At 36.8% G+C, this 22,263-nt stretch overlaps 1 protein-coding gene across 7 annotated transcripts in view; it reads right to left on the bottom strand.

Annotated features, from left to right (window-relative positions):
- RTTN (rotatin) overlaps positions 1–22,263 on the bottom strand; it is a 214,614-nt gene that overhangs the window by 105,535 nt on the left and 86,816 nt on the right. For all 7 annotated transcript variants that reach the window (XR_005212183.1, XM_037805750.1, XM_037805751.1 and 4 more), the window contains 3 exons: positions 18,458–18,602; positions 9,405–9,559; positions 1–220 (listed from right to left, as the gene is read on the bottom strand). Coding sequence is in view for 6 of the 7 variants with exons in the window: in XM_037805750.1 (XP_037661678.1) it covers positions 1–220; positions 9,405–9,559; positions 18,458–18,602 (520 nt within the window). In the remaining variant the exon portion in view is untranslated. The remainder of the gene's footprint in view (positions 221–9,404; positions 9,560–18,457; positions 18,603–22,263) is intronic.

The raw sequence follows: 22,263 nt of genomic DNA, 5'->3' as shown, positions 1-22,263 counted from the left end.
CTCTAGGAGACCCGACAAGTACTTCACACAAACATCCAGCGGCTTTGTCAGAGCAGAGTGTGCGCTCCAGCCCGGGACTGCCGTGAGGTGGGCCATCCCTCGTAAGGTTCGCTCCAGGGAGGGCAGGCCGTAGAAATGGGGGGCGTCAGTCACTCTCAGACACTGAAGCAGTTTCAGAGCCAACTGCGTTTGGAAAACATAAAGAAGTTCCAGGCACTTCCTGTGTAAATAAAGGTAGGGGGGAATCAACCACAGAAAAATGTAACAAGCTTACTGGGGTGTTTTCTTGGCTGTTTGGGGCTACTTATAACTTACTCTAATGGAAAAGTAGTACTGGGTGAAAATGGCAGAAAATATTCCCTACTTAAAATGAGGCTTTTCCAGGAAAATAAAGGTAAAAGATTGCACAGGGGTATAATGTAAAAGACAAGTAATAATTACACTGAAAAATATATAAATGGATATTGGCATTGCCACTCAAGATATATTAAAAAAAGGCTGGAATGAAAAATTGAACACATAATTTAAATGAGTTTAATTGACATTATTAAACATATATTTTAAATCACTCACTGTCATTAAAAATTGAATTACTTTTTAATTGGTTAAAATTGTTTTATGCAGAAAGCTAAAATAAAAGGGAAAAAAGAGTTTTAATGAGTTTGACACATGTTAGACAAAACTGTCAGACACAAAACAATCAAGAAAACATTTCCTGTCAGAAAACAAAATTCGTGAAATTAGAGCACTGGGCATGGATCCAAAGCTGTAATTCCTGGAAAAAAAATACATTTTTGTGTAACAAAACTTTGCATACAATCTGAAATTCTTCACTTATACAGATCTTAGACTTCTAAAATTGACAACTATTAACTATATTATTACTCTTCCATCAAATATTACATTCTTAAACATCATAATTATTATACATTTTTACATCTAGCTTCTTTTTAAGTTTTAGAAACACACAGAACTTACACCAAAGCCTAAACAGTATTTAAATAAATTCATATTTCTTGCAGGCCAACATCATAGTTACCCAACTGACACCGCTGAAAATGCTCTTAACGTTTTTTAAGTACGTAATACAGAATAACCAACCAGTCACCTGCACTGTCTGCTCCTCTTCCCTGAATCATCTCAGCCTGAACACCTCGCCACCGAGGGCTGGGGCCACTGCAGACGCCACCTCCGCCCTGCCTGACTCGGTCAGTTTCCCTCCTGGGGCCTCCTTCCCCGACCTCCACAACCCACCAGTCTCGCCCCCATGCCACTGCTCTCCGAGTACATGGCCTTGCCTCCGGCTGACTGAGAAGCGAGTTCCCTCCCCACCCTTCTCCCAAGCCCACATTTCTCCACACACATAGTCCTCCTCAATGCCTTTCCTCCCACTGGGAGAAGCAGCCCTCCTGCTCTTCGAGGACAATCTTCTTCTCTGGGCTCTTTATTCCATATTCCTCCTAGATACTGCTTCTTCAATTTTTCTCTCTCTTTTCAATACACATTTCTCTCCTCCTCCCCTCATTTTCTCATTTTCTTACTCCCTCTTCCTAGCTCTTTCTCTATCTACTTACCTACCTGACTCTTCCCTTCATCTCCTTTTCTTTCTCTCACTTCCATTTTTACTATGAGCCCATGTCCAGCAACCTATGAGCATGCATAAGTATCTACCACCCCAAAACAAAAAATCCTAAGCTGCGCTGGGGCCCTAAAACACATAAACCAAGGTGTCTCCTGCCCTCACATCTTTCCTTCTCCTCAAAACTCACCTCAAGAACAGTCCATAAGTTGTTTTTCAGTCTGGTCCAAGGACCATCTGCCACAGAATCATCTAGGGCATTTACCTGAAATGCAGATTCCTCAGCTACTAGTGAAAATGTTTTAACAAGACCCCCGGGAGAATCTCATGCACATTTCAGTTTGAAAGCCACCAATCCAGCTGCAGAGACCTAGCCTTGGCTACACTTTGTTGTTGCTACCTTCAGTACTCTACTAAGGTATAATCTGCATGCAGTACAATTCACAAATCCTATGACTACAATCACAATTACATGACTATTTACATATGTATACATTCATGTGACCACCACCGGTAACACAAAACATTCTTAGCAACAGAGAAGGTGCCCAGGTGTCCCTTTCTAGTGAATACCCACCCCCTTACCATCCCTTAACTGTGCTTCAGTGTGGAAAATTTCTACTGACTTACACTCTAAGTTCACCAACTCTCTCTTCTACTGTGTCTACCCTGCTATTAAGCCAATGAAATGAATTTCTGACTTCAGAAATTGTATTTCTCAGCTGCAGCACTGGCATATAGTTCTTTTTTGTAGTCTCCATTACTCTGCTGCTGAAATTCTCTGCATTTTCATTGGTTTCATCCTTCTTTTCATCTAACTTCCACTTATTTGAACTATTTGTAATAGTAATTATTATTTATAATAACTTTAACATTCTTGTCATATCTGACAACTGTGGATTGCTTCTAATTTTTTTTCTTTTAATGATGGGTATATATTTTTTTTATTTTAAAATTATTTTATATTAAAGTAATTTAAAGTTGCATATGCTAAAAAAATTATTTATCAAATTAAAAAAACACCTCTAAACAAAACAAAGCAAAGCAATGGGAAAAACAAATATCCTGGAAAAACTTCATTCCTTCCAATATATGGGTACATGTTCCTGCTTCTTCACAATTCTCCTCTTTTAAAATTGAATGTAGGGAGGAGCTAAGATGGCAGCATAGAGAGGAGTGGAAGACTGTTAGTCACCCCCTGGAACAATCCATAAATGACCAAAAAACTAGTAAATAACCTGGAATAACCATGGGGAGACAAACCTGACTGTCCACTCATCATACACCAACCTGAATTGGGAGGAATGCCCAAGATGGCAGCATAAAATCTGTAAGTAAAAACTGTGGACCTGCACTGAGAGCAGAGAGCCGAGAGCCCTTCCCTCATGGAAGTCTTGTGGTGCTAGAGAGCAGCACTCTCTCAGCCCAGCTCCAACTGGGGTTTTAATGTTAACTGCTCAATACAGACAGTGAACACTCAACAAGCAGACAGAGGCTTTTGGTGACAAATGACCTTGGGAGAGTCGGGGGACATATCTGTCTCAGGATGGGGAGCCCAGAGGATCGGGTGCTATCTCTGGCTGATGGGTGAACCTGAGAGCTTTTCTGTCCCGTTCTCTCTCTGTAGAGAAAACCTCAGCCGTTTTCAGCCAGCAGCACTTTGCAGTAAACACAGCCTCAGCCATTTTAAAATCAAAATACTATGATCAGCAGAGTCAGAGAAACAAAGAACTTATTGATATTCAGATGACATCTCTGGAGGGGGCATAGCTTCCCAACAGGAAAGGGAGGGGCCCAGCTCTACTGCCGGCCTTTCCAGAACCAGACCCCAAAGCCTGGGGGAGGAGAGCCACAGGCCACACCCTCTTACACCAGCCAGTGACAGGCTGACAGGTGCACCTGCTGGGCAGAAAAGCACAGTTGTATCAATCCTCTAAGAAAAACCATCAGGGAAACCAGATACTGAGTATTTCCTCCTTCTGAGACCTGAGCCTGTTCTCGTCTGGGAAAACCTGATTGGGGTGGCCTAGGAGGTCAGATGCCTAGACAACAAAAAACTACAACCTACACTAAGAAAAACGAAGCTATGGCCCAGTCAAAGGAACAAACGTACACTTCAACTGAGATACAGGAATTTAAACAACTAATGCTAAATCAATTCAAAAAGTTTAGAGAAGATTTCACAAAAGAGATAGAGGCTGTAAAGAAAACACTGGGCATACATAAGGCAGAAATCGAAAGTTCAAAACACTATCAGAATCTATGGAAATGAAAGGCACAACACAAGAGATGAAAGACACACACGGAAACATACAACAGTAGATATCTCAAGAGGCAGAAGAAAACACTCAAGAACTGGAGAACAAAACACCTGAAAGCCTACACACAAAGGAGCAGATGGAGAAAAGAATGAAAAATATGAGCGGCGGCGGAGCAATGTCTCTGGGAACTTAAGGATGAAACAAAGTACAATAATGTACTTATCACTGGTGTCCCAGAAGGAGAAGAGACGGGAAAAGGGGCAGAGGCAGTAACAGAGGAAATAATCAAGGAAAATTTCCCATCTCTTCTGAAAGACATAAAATTACAGATCCAGGAAGCGCAGCGCGCTCCAAACAGAATTGATCCGAATAGGCCTACGCCAAGACACTTAATAATCAGATTATCAAATGTCAAAGACAAAGGGAGAATCCTGAAAGCAGCAAGAGAAAAGCAATCCATCACATACAAAGGAAGCTTAATAAGACTATGTGCAGATCTCTCAGCAGAAACCATGGAGGCGAGAAGGAAGTGGTGTGATATATTTAAGATACTGAAAGAGTAAAACCGCCAACCGAGAATCCTATATCCAGCAAAGCTGTCCTTCAAATATGAGGGAGAGCTCAAATATTTTCCGACAAACAGACAATGAGAGACTTTGTGAACAAGACACCTGCCCTACAGGAAATACTAAAGGGAGCAGTACAGAGTGATAGGAGAAGACAAGGAGTGCGTGGTTTGGAACAAAGTTTTGGGAGATGTAGCATAGCAATGTAGGTACACTGAACAAAGATACTACGAATACGGTTGAGAGAGGAAGGTTGGGAGCATGTGAGACACCAGAAGAAAGGAGGAAAGATAAAGAATGGGACTGTGTAACTTGGTGAAATCTAGAGTGTCCAACAATTGTGATAAAATGTACAAATCTGTTCTTTTACAAGGGAGAACAAGCAAATGTCAACCTTACAAGGTGTTAAAAATGGGAGGCATTGGGGGAGGGATGCAATCAACGTAAACTAGAGACTATAACTAACAGAATCATTGTATTATGCTTCCTTTAATGTAACAAAGGTGATACACCAAGGTAAATGCAGATAAGAGGGGGGGATAGGGGAGGCATGTTAGACACTTGACATTGGTGGTGTTGTCTGACTCTTTATTCTACTTTGATTTAAGGTTACTTTTCCTTTTCAACTTCCTAGCTGTCATTTTTTCCCTCTTTCTTTTGCCTCTCTACCTTCTTTGACTCTCCCTCCTGCCTTGTGGAAGAAATGTAGATGCCCTTATATAGACAGTGGTGAAGGTGGTGAACACATAAATAGGGCAATATACTGAGTGAAATAAGCCAGACACATAAGGACAAATATTGCAGGGTCTCACTGATAAGAACTAATTATAATATGTAAACTCATAGACATGAAATATAAGGTACCAAATATAGGACAAGACTTAAGAATGGGGAGCAGTTGCTTAGTATGAGCAGAATGTTCATCTCGGATGAACTTAAATGTTTGGAAATGAACAGAGGTGTCGGTACCAAGATGTGAGAATAACTAACAGTGCCGAATGGTGCGTGAATGAGGTAGAAAGGGGAAACTCAGAGTCATATATGTCACCAGAAGGAAAGTTGGAGGTCAAAAGATGGGAATGTATAAAACTGAATCCTATGGTGGGCAATGTCCATGATTAACTGTACAAATATTAGAAAACTCTTCCATGAACCAGAACAAATGTATGACAATACAACTATTATTAATTATTATTAATAGAGGGGCATATAGGGAAGAAATATATACCTATTGCAAACTATATACTACAGTTAGTAGTATTTCAACATTCTTTCATAAACAGTAACAAATGTACTACACCAACACTACGAGTTAACAATTGAGGGTGGTTGGTTAGGGATATGGGAGGATTTGAGTTTCCTTTTTTTTTTTTTTTTCTTTTTCTTTTTTCATCTCTCACTTTATTTCTTGTCTGGAGTAATGAAAAGTTTCTAAAAATTGAACAAAAGTTAAGTGCGGTGATGGATGCACAGCTGTATGAGGGTATCAGGGGTAACTGATCGTATACTTTGGATCTTTGGATAATTGTATGGTATCTGAGCAATCCCAATAAAAAGTCAAAAGAAAAAAAATCGAATGTAGATACAAGTGCTAGAGAAGATGTGGAGAGAGAGATATATCTATTCACTGTTGGTAGGGAAGTAGAATGGTGCAGGTAGGATGGTGCTTGCAAGAACTGAAAGCAGAGACACAGACAGACATTTACACATTGGTGATTACGGCAGCAGTATTCACAATTTGCAATGAATGAAGGCAGCCTACAGGTACATGGAAGCATCATACATAGAAGCATGGAAGGATGAATGAAGGGTGAAACATGGTGTATACATACAATGGAATACTAAATGGCAACTTGAGGACATTATGTTGAGTGAAATAAGCCAGAAACAAAAGAAGAAATATTGTAAGGCCCTACTAATATAAACTTACTGTAATGAGCAAATGTTGAGAATCGAATTCCAAAGCACAGTGCCAGGGGAGAGAATGTGGACAGAGACTGGGCAATCAGCAATGCAGGAGTGCAGAGGATTCAATGAGGCTTGTTGTAAAGTTTGATTATAAGCTCTCATAGCAGTCACATCTATTCCTGATTTTTGACTGTTATTTAAGAGATGTTTATTTCGCATGAAATTTATATTCTCTATAGCAAAATTTTTAGTATAACCTGTATGGTCAGTTTATTTAAACAACATGGTTACATGGACCCTAGAATGGGGAATGAGATCTTATTATTCTATACAGGTAACATGATACTCCAACGCACCCAGAGTACTTTGGGCAGAAAATAAAGTATTTGCAAAGTCCCCTTGAGGGACTGGGGGAAAATATGGAAATACTCAACTTCCTCACCTGGGGAATTCCTCATATTTCCCCAAGCATTAGGGAATACCAATTTAATAAGTCAAGCCCTTGATCTTGGGGCTTGCCCTTATGAAGCTTGTTACTGCAAAATAGAAGCTACACCTACTTGAAATTATGCCTAAAAGTCACCCCCAGAGAACCTCTTTTGTTTCTCAGATGTGGCCTCTCTCTCTAAGCCAACTCTGTAGGTAAACTCACTGCCCTCCCCCCTACGTGGGACATGACACCCAGGGGTGTAAATCTTCTTGGCAATGTGGGACATGACTCATGGGGATGAGCTTGGCCCTGGCATCATGGGATTGAAAATGCCTTCTTGACCAAAATGGGGAAAAGAAATGAAACAAAATCAAGTTTCAGTGGCTGAGAGATCTCAAATAGAGTTGAGGAGTCAATCTGGAGGTTATCCTTATGCATTACATAGATATTCCTTTTTAGCTTCTAGAGTATGAGAATAGCTAGAAAGAAATACCTGAATCTGTTGAACGATAATCCTGTAGACTCGATTCTTGATGACAACTGTATAACTATATAGCTTGTATTCATGTGATATTGAAAACCTGGTGACTGACACTCCCTTTAACCAGTGTATGGGCAGATGAGTAATAAAATAATGACAAAAAATATATAAATAATAGGGGGGATGGGGGTATGGGATGGTTTGGGTGTTCTTTTTTATTTTTTTTTAATTGCTTGAAAATTGATTGTGGAGATGAATGCACAACTATATGATGATACTGTGTGCCATTTGTTGTATACTTTGGATGGATTATATGACGTGCGAGTATATTGCAATAAAATTGCATTTTAAAAAACTGAATGTCAAATATATATTTATAAGAGCTGTTGAAACTGAAGTAGTTCATTTTTCACCAAAAGGGTTTGTCCTTTAGTTGCACAATTTGGGTTAGGGGTTGACTTTTCTAATTTTTGAAAATTTACAAATACTCTACACTCACTAAGCATCAGCTCCGTCTTCCTCCCTCCCTCCCTCTCCTGGCAATTTCTAAACTCCTTGTTTCTTCCAATTTGCTGTGTCTAGATATTTCATATAAGTGAAATAATCTGGCATTTGTCCTTATGCGCATAGCTTATTTCACTCACCATAATGTTTTCAAGGTTCAACCACAATGCACATGTATCCAAACTTCATTTATTCTTACAACCAAATAATATTCCATTGTGCCTGTGTACTTCATTGTGTTTATCCATCCATCCATTGATTGACATTTTGGTTGTTTCCACCTTTTGGCTATTGTGAATAATGCAGCTACGAACACTGGTATGCAGTATCTGTTTGAATCCCTGTTTTCAATTTCTTTGGGTTTATACCTAGGAGCGGAATTGCGGGATCATACAGTAATTCTATATTTAACTTTCTGAGGAACGACCAAGCTGATTTCCATTTTACATTCCCACCAACAATGCACTAGAGTCCCAATTTCTCTGCATCCTCTCCAACACTTGTTATTTTCCATTTTTTAAATAACAGCCATCCTCGTGGGTGTAAAGTAGTATTTCAATTATACGATTTGCAAATAATTTTTCCCATTCTATATGGTGTCTTTCACTTTTTATAGTATCCTTTGGACAAAAGATTTTAACTTTGATGAAGTCCCATTTATCTATTTTTTTTTTCTTTTGTTGTATGTGTTTAGGTGTTGTATTTAGGAAATCAGTGCCAAATACAAGGTCACAAAGATTTACACCTATATTTCCTTTTAAGGGTTTCATAGTTATAGCTATTACATTTAGGTCTTTGATCCATTTTGAGTTAATATTTGTGTATATGTGAGGTAAGGGTCCAATTTCATTCTTTTACATGAGATATCCGGTTTTCCCTGCATCATTTGTTGAAGAGACTGTTCAACATTGAATATTCTGGGTACCTTTGTCAAAATTCAATTAATTATAGATCAATTCCTAAGAAAGAATGACATATGATACATGCTAAAACATGGAGGAACATTGAAAACACTATGCTAAATGTAAGAAGCCAGACTCAAAGGGGCATACACTGTATGATTCCGTTTGTATGAAATGTCCAGAACAGGCAAATCCATAGAGAGAAAACACATGTTAGTGGTTGACAGGGACAAGGGAGGGGGGGAATAGAGAATGACTATGTTATTAATGGGCATGGGGTTTCTCTTTGGAGAGATAAAACTGTTATGGAATTAAATCGTGGTGATGTTTGCACAATATTGTGTATTTACCAAAACTACTCAATCGTATGCTTTAAAATGGTTAAAATGGTGAATCTCATCTTTAAAAATTTCAAAAAAAAGAAATCTTAACAAGAAATATACATCTGATCATCAGTGTAAAAATACTCAGGAAAGTCATAGTAATGGGTATGTTTGCCAATATAGATGTGTAGGGAATTAAAACAAGACCAAGAACAAAACTCTAAAGAACAACAAAACACTGTGTATGCATGCACACACATGCATGTATGGGTGTACAGTGAAAGAGACTGAGAAATTATAATCAGGCTATCACAGAAATTAATGCAAACAAAATTACTGAAGTCTTTCTTCCTCCTAATTTGAAAGAAATGAGAAAGCAAAGCTCTTTGGAAATAAAAACAAAACTAGGTCTTATGAATGTACCCAAACCTTCAATGATACAAACGGTACCTGTCAGTAACTGCCATGAAACGGAACAGCAAGGTATTGAAAAGAGCAATCAATTCCTCCTGAAGTTGTTGCCTGACAGCAGTCCGGACGTCCTCTGCTGCTTCTCCAGCCTGAGACTCTGTTGGAACCAGCAGGTCCAATAGAGGATTTGGACGCTAAAAAATGAAATTTGTAAAAAATATATATATATATATTTATTCTCTAATTGAGCTATGTGTTCTTTTCCTATAAAGGTTTTGTTGCTAATTGTGTTCAAGATTAACTAGGAGTTACACTACCTAAATAAAGGCATCTTTACTGCAAACATGTCAAATGATTACAGCTTTAGTAGAGATGTTCTATACTCAAAAGGTATTCAGTTATCTCAACAAAAGGAAAACAGATTCACTATAGAAAACTGAGAAAAATATAGAGAAGCACAATAAGAAAAACAAAAATCACCCATAATCACACCTCACAGAGACAGCCACTATGGGCACGTTAGTACATACTCTTGCTTTTTTGTGTGTGAGTATAAAAATAATCAAAGTATATATTTTTAGCAAAACTTGGATCTTTTTTGTAACCTTTTTCTATTTAATATTACCAATATTTCTTTTAAAACAGTATTTTAACATCTGATTGTTTTCAACCACAAGAATTTACCACACAAACTACTGGATAATCAGTGATTTCTAATTTTCAATGAGCTACAATTAACAAACTGTGTGGTTATCTCTGATGATTTCCTATGCATGGATGTGAAGCAAATGAATTATACCAAATCAAAACATAATAATCATTTTAATGTTTTTGATATATATTGCCAAGTGTTCTGCAAAAATAATACACCAATACATACTAGTAAGCAGGGTGTGAGAAGGCACACAGCATCCAAACCAATGCTGAGTATTATCTGTTGTAATCTTTGCTAATTGGCTAATACACAAATCAATAAAAGTAAACTAGTACTTTTAAATTTTTTTCCTATTTTTCTAACTGAAAACAAATTGTAGCTTATGAAATATAATAGGATTATTTCTAATAACATGGAGACAGTTTCTACTGTCTCATTAACCAGCAGCATGAATAGACATATAGAACAATTATTCATCACCTACAATGTCACAGGCATTGTGCTAAAAAGAGAAAGAGAACAAGAGTTCACTTAATTTTTTATATTAAACTAGAAGGTATGTATTTTCATTCCTATTTTACATATGGTCAAACGAGGCTTACAAAGAGGTTAAGTAACTTGTCTGAGGTCATAAAATTGGAAAGAGCAAGGATTCATTCTCAACCATGAAACTACAAAGCTAGTTTATATTCCATCCTCGGCATTCTATCACTTCAATAGCACATATAACAGCAACAAAAAAGAGATAAAATCAAAATGTAACTACTGTTGTTAGAAAATCCTTCACTAAAGAACGCAATGCAAAATTAACTGCATTTCCTTTAGGATAAAAAAACAAAAAATATGGAGAGAAAATTCTGAGTTGCTTATATATTGAGTATGTAGAGAATATTTTAATAAGGTACACACAATTATAAGCAATATAATCTAGAGCATTTGGAAAGTACTGAGAGGATGTTTTGTTTTTAACTGATTTTACTATAGTTTCATACCTAAGCAGTATTTTTTTTCAGCTTTTCTTTTCATTCTGAGCAAAAAGTACCTTGTTTAGATCAAGTAAAATGATATGAAACCTAGCTACAACTTCTCTATGTCATAAATGAATGAGAATCAAGATACATGCTTAGTAAAATTATAAAAACAAATACATTTCATAAAGCATTCTTAGCCCCAAATAACTGAAGTCTGATTTACACACCCTCTAACTTCCATAAATACTGACAAAATAAACAAGCAGCTTCTAATACAAACCCCATCTTAGTAAAAATATAAATTTACTAACAAGAATTATTAATTCTGATATACAAACAAAAATTAAATAGAAGCTAATGATTAATTTATATGCAGATATCGATATACTACTTGTGCACCTAACATTAAGTTTTCCAAACAATCTAATACTATCAATAAGCTGTAAATTGCTGAGCTTTTTCCCGTTACAATGTATCTTCAATCTACATGTTAATATTAAGATTCAGTGAGCCTCAGTGACATCACTTCTATAAAAATGGGATGAACTACCATTCTTCAAGCACAATGGAGAGTAGAATAGACGCCTCTAGTGATGCCTATTGATTTCAAGTGCTTAATCACACCTGAAGCTTTTGTCTGTAGACACTGCTATTCAATCTTAATTTTAAACCAACTATTCAGGTCATTACTTTGTCACTGCTAACCTCCAAAAGGCAGCAATTTCCATAATGAAGGTTCACTTTCTTTATGCATACACTGTTACCACTCATCCTATCCAATTTCATATCCATCAGCAAGCCACCGCAGAAGACGAGCAATGGCTTCAGTGAACCCTCTGGGTGCAGATGAGTCTGGGAGAGTCAACCAAGAAAGAGATATATGCACTGTGTAGTTCTGAACAGCCTCGCACACACAAAATAGAGCTCCACTCTTAAGAACTTCCATCAAAAAATGCATTTTAAAATGCACAACTGTATGACGGTACTGTGAACAGTTGATTGTACACCATGGATGATCATATGGTATGTGAATATATCTCAATAAAACTGAATTAAAAAAAAAGAAATTCAGAAGATTCATCTACATACAGATTTTGGCCAATACTCCAATTTAAGGAAGTTACTGTTTGAAATAAAACAACCTATTTTATATAAAAAAAAACGCATTTTGAAAAGTAAGTTATTCAAATTCAACACTTCTAGGTTATCTTACATGTTAGCAAAAATATCATTACAATAAAAGATATATTAGTGATGTAATAAATTCCTAAGATGCTTAAGAATTACAATATGTTTGTAATAAATTAATGCTTTGATAAACACATAGAAAAAAATTCACAAGAGTAAGTTCCCAAATTTTTTCTCAATAAGTTAGGTGATTTTTCTTTACAATTCCTATCAGCATTCTTCTGCCTAGTCAAGTATACATATCTACATAATTTTGTCAGTTTTTCCACTATAGTTTTTCCATATCTTTTCATACAGGTCCAAAACAATTTCCAAAAAAATTTCTAAAAAAATTCCCAAAGAATTGCTTTGGAAATGCTATCTCACTGACCTTCTTAAATAATTTCTTACTTATTTCACCCATTTCAAATTCTAATTAAGCTTTAAAAGGTACTTGACTTTCTATTTCCAGGCTTATATTGAACATTGGTTCTTACACAATCCAATTTAATTCTTGTAGCATAGTATTTAGAGTAAACCTTCCTGGCAGTGGATGCTTAATTCCACTTTGCTCACCATTCAAAGTATTTCCATAACCCTAGTATTAATAATCTAAGAGAACATAAAGTAAAAAAGTTCCAAAGAGGGACCTGATACCATAAGAAATCAAGTAAGTAAATTTAATTAAACCAAAAAACCTTTTCTAAAATTGAATTAAAACTATAGTAAAATCATCTAGAATCTAGTAGAAATCTCATTTTAATTTCATAACTAAGAATAAGTTATAAAATTACATCAGTACTCATTACATACTACAATCAATTAAATTTAGTTTTGACTTAATTAAATTTTACTTAATTAAATATATTTTATGTTATTAACTATAAAATTAATTTTAACTTAAATATTTTAATATGCACTGGTATTTTTCTCTTGTTATATACTATGTAAGAGTCTTATATTCAAACTAAATAAGGTCAATTATTGTACAAATTTTCAAGAAAACATTCTAAAACTAACGCCCATTATATCTGCTATTTTCACAATCCATTCATAATCCCCAGAATACTCGAGTTTTAACCCAAGAAGGATATTATTTCAGAGCTTATTTCTAAAATGAAACAAATGAGTAAAATAACTAGGAAGCTATACAAGATGCATAGACCAAAAAATTGATTTGAATTATCAAAAAATCTCATTCAGAGGAAAAGCATGATAGATGCCTTTAATAATTTAATATCCAATCTCCAAAATAGTTAAGCTACTTAAAAGCTATAAAGAAAAATTATAATGATATTAGGTCTTACTGTTTTGCTTTATAAAAAATGCTCAGAAAATAACTATGTACACTTCCTTAATGTCGTAATAATAAAAAAAGATAAGAGAAAATCATGTATTTCTCCCTGATTTGAATTGTCATCTTTATTTTTTTAATCATAAAGTAATTTCCTAATTATACATGGCTCTTTAATTGGGCTTTGTATTCCTCTGAAATGCCCATATTCTCTGAAGAACTACATTTTGAAATTACTCAAGTTTCTCCTCAAACTTTATATTTTTCTCTGGTTATTTTTATTTCTTCCAGATTAACTTTTTGTTTATTTTCTGAAACTAGAGAATAGCTGTCACTGGGAGAACATTTATTCGCAAATTTTAATGAATTCTGTACGCTTGGCAGGAAATACCTTAAAGTTAAAAAGACATAATAAACAGAAAATTATAACACAAATGAGAGACAAAAGGCTAATTTCTTTGAAGTACATTTATTACATCCTTAATAAGATAAGGGAACTTCCAAAGTCCGTAGACTCATTGTTCAGTAAAGTTTGGTCTTCTGTTACTCTCTCAAGGATGACTGCAAAGCACCATGATTTTCTCTTAAAACAAAACAGAACCTCATACAATGTTGATGAGATTGTGGAGACATAGGCAGCTCAAGCACAGTCTGAGGGAATATATATTGATTAAATCTCTGAGGTAGACAATTGGGCCATCTCTATTTAAAAAAAAATACACATGCACTACACACAGATCTCTGCAATTTGTAATCTGACTCAGCAATTACAATTCTAGGAAATTAGCCTATAAATACACTTGCATATGTGATAAATGATATGGCTTGATATGGCTACAAGTAATCAGAGCAGAATTGTTCATGATAGCTCTACTGAAAACAACCTTCTGTCCACTGACAAGAAACTGGCTAAGTTGATTATGTTAAATAAGTGACAACAGAATAAATAATTGTTGAAAAACAGTAAGTGAATCTTCCGGTTTGTTAATGCTGCCATCATGCAAAATACCAGAAATGGATTGGCTTTTATAAAAGGGTTTATTTGGTTACAAAGTTACAAGTCTTAAGGCCATAAAGTGTCCAGGGCAAGGCGTCAACAATAGGGTACCTTCACTGGAGAAAGGCCATTGGCATCCGGAAAACCTCCGTTAGCTGGGAAGGCACGTGGCTGTGCTCCCATGTTGTGTTTCAAAATAGTGTTCTTCAAAATGTCATTGTCAGCTTTCAATAGCCATCTTCAAAATGTCTCTGTAAGCTGCAGCTCCTCTCTAAAATGTTACTCACAGCTGCTCTGAGTTACTTCTGTTTGTCAGCTCTTTATATGGCTCCAGTGATGTAATTCAGACCTACCCTGAATGGGTAGGGTAACACCTTCATAGAAATTATCCAATCAAAGGTCTTGCCCACAGTTAATTGAGTCACATCTCAATGGAAACACGCAATTAAAAAGTTCCAACCTAATCAACACTAATACATCTCCCCACAAGATTGCATCAAAGATTGCATTTTGAGGGACACAATACATACAAGATTGCATTTTGGGGGACACAATACATCCAAACCGGCACAGTTAATAATGGTGAAAATAATCATGGTTGAATAGATTGTCTCCTACTGCTGCTTCAGTCTCTCCCTCCGCTCCACCTTCACTGTCCTCCTAGTTGTTTCGGAACAAGTCAGGCCTCTCGCCTCAAAGCCTCAGTTCTTCCACTCACCTAAGCCTCAGCTCTCTGCCCCTCGCCTTCCATTTGGTCCCCCACTCCCAACCCACTTCATTCAGGCACATCCTCCAACACCACCTCCTCAGTGAGGCCTTTTCAGACCACTGCATCTAGGGCGGAACCCCCACCACTCTCCATCCCTTACCCTGTTTTATCCCTGTTTCATTTTTCGTTTATTTATCACCTGCTCCCTCACTAGGATGTTTGTTCATTGTGTATTTTGTCCAGTGCCTAGAATAGTACCTAGTGCAGGGCATTTGCTTAATAAATATTTGTGGGGAGAAAGAATGAGTGAATGAAAAGGTACAACTATACATGGAACAAACTGATAAAATTATATACAAATCAGAGCCAAAAAACAATAACAAGCAAACCCTGTGCTGTACTTCCTCTTTGAACACCCTTATGAGTTTCCTCTTGAAATCTTTTGAAATTTGAAATCCTCAACCAAGGCAGCCAGCTGGCCCAGAGAGCCAATCAAGCTTCTAGTTAGGTAAGTTTGACCCAATACAAAATAAAGCCCACCTGCCCTAAATCCACCCCTAAATGACAGAAACAAACCCCCACCCAATCAACAAGACTCAAGCTAACATCTTTTTGATGTATATAATAATCACTTGCCATCCCTAGAAGCTTGAAGCTGCTCCAATTTTCACAAATGATCCAGCTTCCTTGCTGAAGCAGAACTTTTGGTGTCCCAAATAAAATGCTATAATCTACAAACTCTCCTTTGATTTGTCTTTCAACACTATTCAGTCCTTAGGAAGGATAAGGCATCTCTATATGCACCCATATGGAAAAATTTACAGGATACACTGATGGTAGGGCAGGAAAAGTATGCAGAACAATGTAAATAGTGCACTATTATTTGGTGGTAAAAAAATAAGAATATCTACTGATTTAAATACACACACCACAAGAGATATAACAATTTCAGCCTTAGACTTTAGTTTCTTTCTCCCTAATCCAGGTAGTGGCTGTACCCTTTCCTCAAATCTATCTGCCCCATCAATACTCAAAGTATAGAGCTCAGCCTGCATATTGCCTGACAGATAATAAAGGCCCAATAATAAAAGAATAGATAATAAAAGAATAAATAAATACCCTTGTGCATACAGTATTTTAAAAATAATAAATGACCAACTAATAATTTGGGGACGTATACTACGTGTCAATACCATATGTACCAGTTTGTATATATCATGTCCCCCAGAAAAAGCCATGTTCTTTGATGCAATCTTGTGGGGGCAGATGGATCAGTGCTGATTAAGTTGGAACCTTTGGATTAGGTTGTTTCCATGGAGATGTGACCCACACAACTGTAGGTGATAACTATGATTACATAATTTCCATGGAGGTGTGGCCCCTCTCATTCACTGTGGGCCTTGATTAGTTTACTAGAGCCCTATATAAGAGCTCAGACAGAAGGAGCCTGCTTCTGCAACTTACAGAGACATTTTGAAGACAGCCGATGAAAGCAGAGTTTTGCTGATGCTTTGGAGGTACTAGCCCAGAGTTTGCCCTAAGAAGCTGACACAGACATTTTTGAGAATGCCATTTTGAAACACAATCTGAGAGCAGCTAAGACTGACATTTTGGAGAGCTGTTGCAGCCTAGAGAGGAACGTCCTGGGGAAAACCCTTTTGAAACCAGAACTCCAGAGCAGACTCCAGGCATGTGCCTTCCCAGCCAACAGAGATTTTCTGGACGCCATTGGCCATTCTCCAGTGAAGGAACCAGATTGTTGATGCTTACCTTGGACACTTTATGGCCTTAAGACTGCAACTGTGTAACCAAATAAACCCCCCTTTATAACAGCCAACCAATTTCTGGTGTTTTGCATTCTGGCAGCAACAGCAAACCACAACACTATACTAAGCACTTTACCTACTTTAATGGGGTTGCCTCTAGGGTTTCTTCTTTAAACAGTCATATTAATGTAGGATCCCTTTACTGATTTTTTTTAAGCGTTTTTATTAACAATTATTGGATTTTGTCCATTCCCATTCTGGTATTTGATTTATCAATATCCTAAATTATATTGTCTTATTTTCCTACACTGAACCAACCTTGTGTTTCTGGGATAAAACTTTCTTGGTTTTGCTGAGTAATTCTGTTTGCATAGACTTGAGTTTGATTTGTTAGTAGCATTCTAAAAGTTTTACATCCTATGTTTATGAGTAACCTTGAGTATGTTTCATCATTTCTATTTTTATTATACTTTAACATGTTATGAAATTAAGGATAAGTGTATTTCTTGCAATTAACCGCATAGCTGGCTTAAAGTTATATGTTTATTACTGAGTTAATAAACATTTATTGCAAGTCCACTGTGCAAAATACTATGTTAGATGCTGCGTATGCAACTTGTGAACGAAACAGACTGTCCCTACTTCAACCAATCTGCAATATGGTAGAAGATAATAAACATGTAGACAAGTTTTATACACACACATTCATGTAGTATACACTACGCAGATTTTTAAATAACATCCTCAATCAGATTTTCTAACTTACAACATATTGGCACTTTGTATTTTTAGAGAGAACAAATCTTTGATTAAAGTTTGCATATGTATTAATATATAACAGAACATATTTCTCTTATAAGGTCTACTATCTTCTATACTGATTTAGACCCTCTTTTTCAAATTTTACTTGTGGATTTTGTCTTTTATTCCTTGATTATTTGTGCAAAGGCTTATCTTGACCAAGTTAAGTAAATACATGTAGTATTTGCAAAACTAATAACAACACATAGATAGATAACAGACAGGAAGCCAGCTTCTAGGGTTCTTAACATGTTTCTTAGAACACAATCAACTAAAAAAGCTGACAATGATAGTGAAAGAGTAACTACTACAGTAAACATATTAAAACCTGAGCACTGCTTTTTACTCCTCCTTTCCAACCTCACCATTACTATCCCCACCTCACTGCCTCCAACTGGCCTGCTATCTGCCTCTCCACATTCCAATTTGAACCCCTGTTGTGATCTCCACTTAAAAACATAGTTGAAGCATGAAAGCTCACATATAGAACAGATTTTGTTAAACACCAAGACCAAAGATCCCATTCATCCTAGAGAATTTTAATTGAATAAACATAGTCACAATCCTATGAGGAAAGCCAGGTGACTGTGAGTTACCTATTATAACAGGGGGACTACTTGACTAAGTGCAGCCCACATAAAAATTACTCTTTTCCCTAATACAGTATTAATGATTTTTTTATAAATTAATCACCTGTCAAACCTTAAATCCAAATTCCTTAACAATACTTACAGGTCTAAGAAGTAATTCTAGAATCCAGTTTAGAAGTTCTACAGACAAATTTTTTCTTTGTTCTTTCATTAACTTATTCAAGAAATGTATGACATCTATTAGCAGTTTCTCATCTTCAGCGCAAGCAGGAAGCACTTGCAAAAACCTACGACGAAGAAAGAAGACAATAATCATGGATACCATCTCTTAAAATCTGCATATTATCACTGTTCCTCATTGATTCATGTATTCAGCACATTTCTCCTGAGCATGCTATGTTAGGAGACACTATCCTAGGTGCTTTGATGAAGAAGACAGGGTATCTGCCTTCAAGAACCTGAGCCTGTAAAGGAGGAAAAACATGTGCCCAAGTAACTAGCTAAAAAAAAAAAAAAAAAAAAAAAAAAACCAGATTTGACAGTAGCACCCTGAGAGAAAACTACCAAATGCAAAAAAAATACTGAAGGGGTACAGAGGAGAAAACCGTGGCCTCCAACTATGCAGGGAAAGTTGCTATTTCCAGCTGAAAATTTCACGTTCCACTGATAAGAAGAACTGGAATTTCAATCCTAATTCTGACCAATTAGGAAGAACAGGGTAATAAAGTGGGGGAAAAAAGAATCTTGCCAAGAACTGACTGGAGTCTGAAGTCTGTTATAACAGGCAAGGAGAACACTGAACATACTTAGGAAGGAATATCTTTGAAAGTTTGGGGGGGGGGGTGGAATACAAACCAATTTCCTGAGATTCTTAAAAGATATTTTGGTGTAAGAGGCTAGAAGATTAGATAAGAAGTAATCTTTTATGAGAAAACAAAAGTAGTATGGGAAACTTCTTAAAAAGGCAATCAATCAAGAAGCAGTACAGAGAGATTCAATTTATCTGTCACTTTTATATTTCTATTTCTAAAAATCTGAACAACTAAATCAAAATGTAAAGAGCAACAATATTAAAAATAGTATCCAGCATTTATTCGGCACCGACTGTGTGCCAGGCTCTGTTTCAAGGGCTTAAAAGCGTTTTTTCCATCTTCATAACAACTCCATGAAACAGGTCTCCCCATTTTACCAGTGAGAGAACTCAGGCACAGATAAGTCAAGTAATTTTTCCAGGGTCACACAGCTAATATGTGTTAGGACATGCTAACCTAAGCAGTCCAAACCCAGAGCTACATTATGCTATACTCACGTACAAGTCATGAGTGGTTTACCTATTATCCTTTTCTTTATTTAAAATCCTCACTTCCCCAAAGTGATACTTAGCTGAGAAGGATGGCAAATTTCAAATTATACAATTTGAAATTAGAAAACTATTTCAAAAGAATGAGATGAAAGATTCCATCAGAATGAAACTGAAAAATCATAATATAAAGATCATAAGGAGTCTTCCACAGAATCCAGTATAATCTTAAAATGGTCACCTCTCCAGTCTCATTTTGAACTAGCCTCTATGACTCTTAAATCCAATTATACTATCATTCTTTCAGTTCCTTAGAGACACTCCTTCCTAACTCAGGGCCTCATCCCCCTGCTCGGAATCTTTTCTGCCTCCATTCCCATAGGCTACTACATCCCACTGATTTTTAATGCCCCGGCTTAAGCTTCAGTCCCTGAGCCTCTCCCTCCAACCCAGATGACGTTACATATCCCCCAATACAGTTCTAGAATGGTCTTCTCCTTGCTAGCGTTCCTACTTTTGATTATACTTTTAGCTGCCTTATTGCAAGCTCCATGAGAGCAAGGGCCATGTCAGTTTTGCTGACTATTCTATTCCCTACAAAAGGCTGCCACCTGGTAGGTGACTGATAAATGTTTCCTGAACGGAAGAAAAGCACCAAGGAGAACACTGGCAAGAGCCCATTTCCATTCACCTACCCCATCTTTACCCTACCCACTCCCACGAAACTGAATCATATCCAGATCAGAGAGAGGGTCCTAAGAAACAGAGTGCACTTGTAAAAGAGTATGAACAACCGAGAAATCTGGACATTATGGCTTTTGAAGGATGTCTGAAAGTTGAAAATGCTTACACAGCCTAGAAGGAGAAAAAGTAAGGAGGAAATTATAGTTATGTTTAAATAATTGAAGGGTTACCACATGTAAATATAGTTTACATTTATTCTGTATGGCTATTGGACATAACAGATGGAAATTACCAGACGGCAGATTCCATTTTTGAACTTTCTAATAATTACAGTTCAAAAATGGAATGAACTTTCCTTCATTGGAGGTGCTCATGCTGAGGTTACATGGCCATTTGACAGGGCTATCCAGAGGGGATTCATCAAGCACATGGATGGACTAACTGAGCTCCAAGGTCTCTCCCAACTCATTCATTCTACATTTATTAAGAGCTGTATGGCAGATGTGACAGATATAAAAAAGGCATGTAATAAACCTAGGCAGATAAGAAGACAGATATTTAAACAACTTTAGCAACTGTAGAAGTGACTCAGGGGAGCCATGTGCAGGTTACTATGGTAATTACAGTTCCAAGACATGACAGAGGAAGAAGTGCTTGACCTGAAGCTCAAAGGAGCAACAGATACTCACAAGGAAGCCAGAGAGCTGGGGGATTCATTGTGCAAAAGCCGGGAGGTATAAAACAGAACTGCACACACTGGAACATCAAACAGTTTCCTAAAAATGCAATATACCTATTTCATAAAACTACAGTATATGTTAGAGAGAGCTGGGAAACACAGCTAAAAATGTAGGATAGCACCTGATCAAAAGGGACCTTCTACACTATGCTAAGGAGTCTGAAGTTTATCCAGCAGGTCGTGGAGGAGAATCTAGATGTGCTATGCATTTTAGAAAGATTATTCAAGGAAGCAATAAGAATGAGCGGCCTAAGGCTAAAAAGCAGAAAGACCAATTAAGTAGTTATTCTACAGTCCACATGAAAAATGATGAAAGCCTCAACTAAGACAGTAGCAATACGACTTTTCATAGAAAAGGGGTAGAGAGATCTTAAACATGCAAAATCAACAGGAGCTGGTTGAAGAAGAAATCTAAACACCCGACAACTTGTCAGTATTACTGAACCATGACTGTAATTTTTTCTTTTAAATAACCATTCGTAGAATGAGATTATAATAGAGTGCATTTGTGTTAGCATACACAGACACAAACTTATACAGATAAATTAATGTCAGACTTTTCAATATAATAAGCTAAGAAAACAATGCTTACAAGCCATAGTGTCATAAGTAAAAACATTTTGGCAACCATTTTTTTACTGTCAGGCTGAAATGCACTCTAATCAGTAATTATAAATAGTCATTCTTTAGAGAGGAGTTCATTCGTGTGTGTGTGTGTGTGTGTGTGTGTATTTAGAGTTTAAAACAGTTTTATTAAATGAGCACAATGTATAACAGCCTCGTCGTACTGTCTGTCTGACATATGCAAATCTCTTTATGGAACACAACAGCTCAGTTCATCTGACAGCAGGTGTGCCTTCCGGCTCTCTGGCAGCAGGCACTGTACACTGCTTGGGCCAGGGCAGTGGGGCTGCCTCTGAAATGGGCCTGCCCGGCCTCCCATGTGGCTCCACCTCAGCGCGGAGCACCATCCAATGGATCCAGGCCTGGGCCACCCTCCCATACCAGGCCAGGCTTGCAGTGGGAGTTTAAAATCCCATCTTTGCTGGAAGTATATATACGTATAAACATAGGATATATATGTATAAATGTGTATAGTATATGTATGTATATATGTGTGTGTATATACTATATGTGTTTATATATAGTATATATGTATATATGTGTGTATATATATAGTATATGAATATATAGTGTGTTTATTACATATACATATAAATGATTC

This window comes from Choloepus didactylus, chromosome 16 (genome assembly GCF_015220235.1).
Source record: "Choloepus didactylus isolate mChoDid1 chromosome 16, mChoDid1.pri, whole genome shotgun sequence".
In the NCBI taxonomy this organism is placed as follows: domain Eukaryota; kingdom Metazoa; phylum Chordata; class Mammalia; order Pilosa; family Megalonychidae; genus Choloepus; species Choloepus didactylus.
The sequence above is the reverse complement of the archived record's forward strand: the minus strand, read 5'-3'. Positions and strand labels throughout refer to the sequence as shown.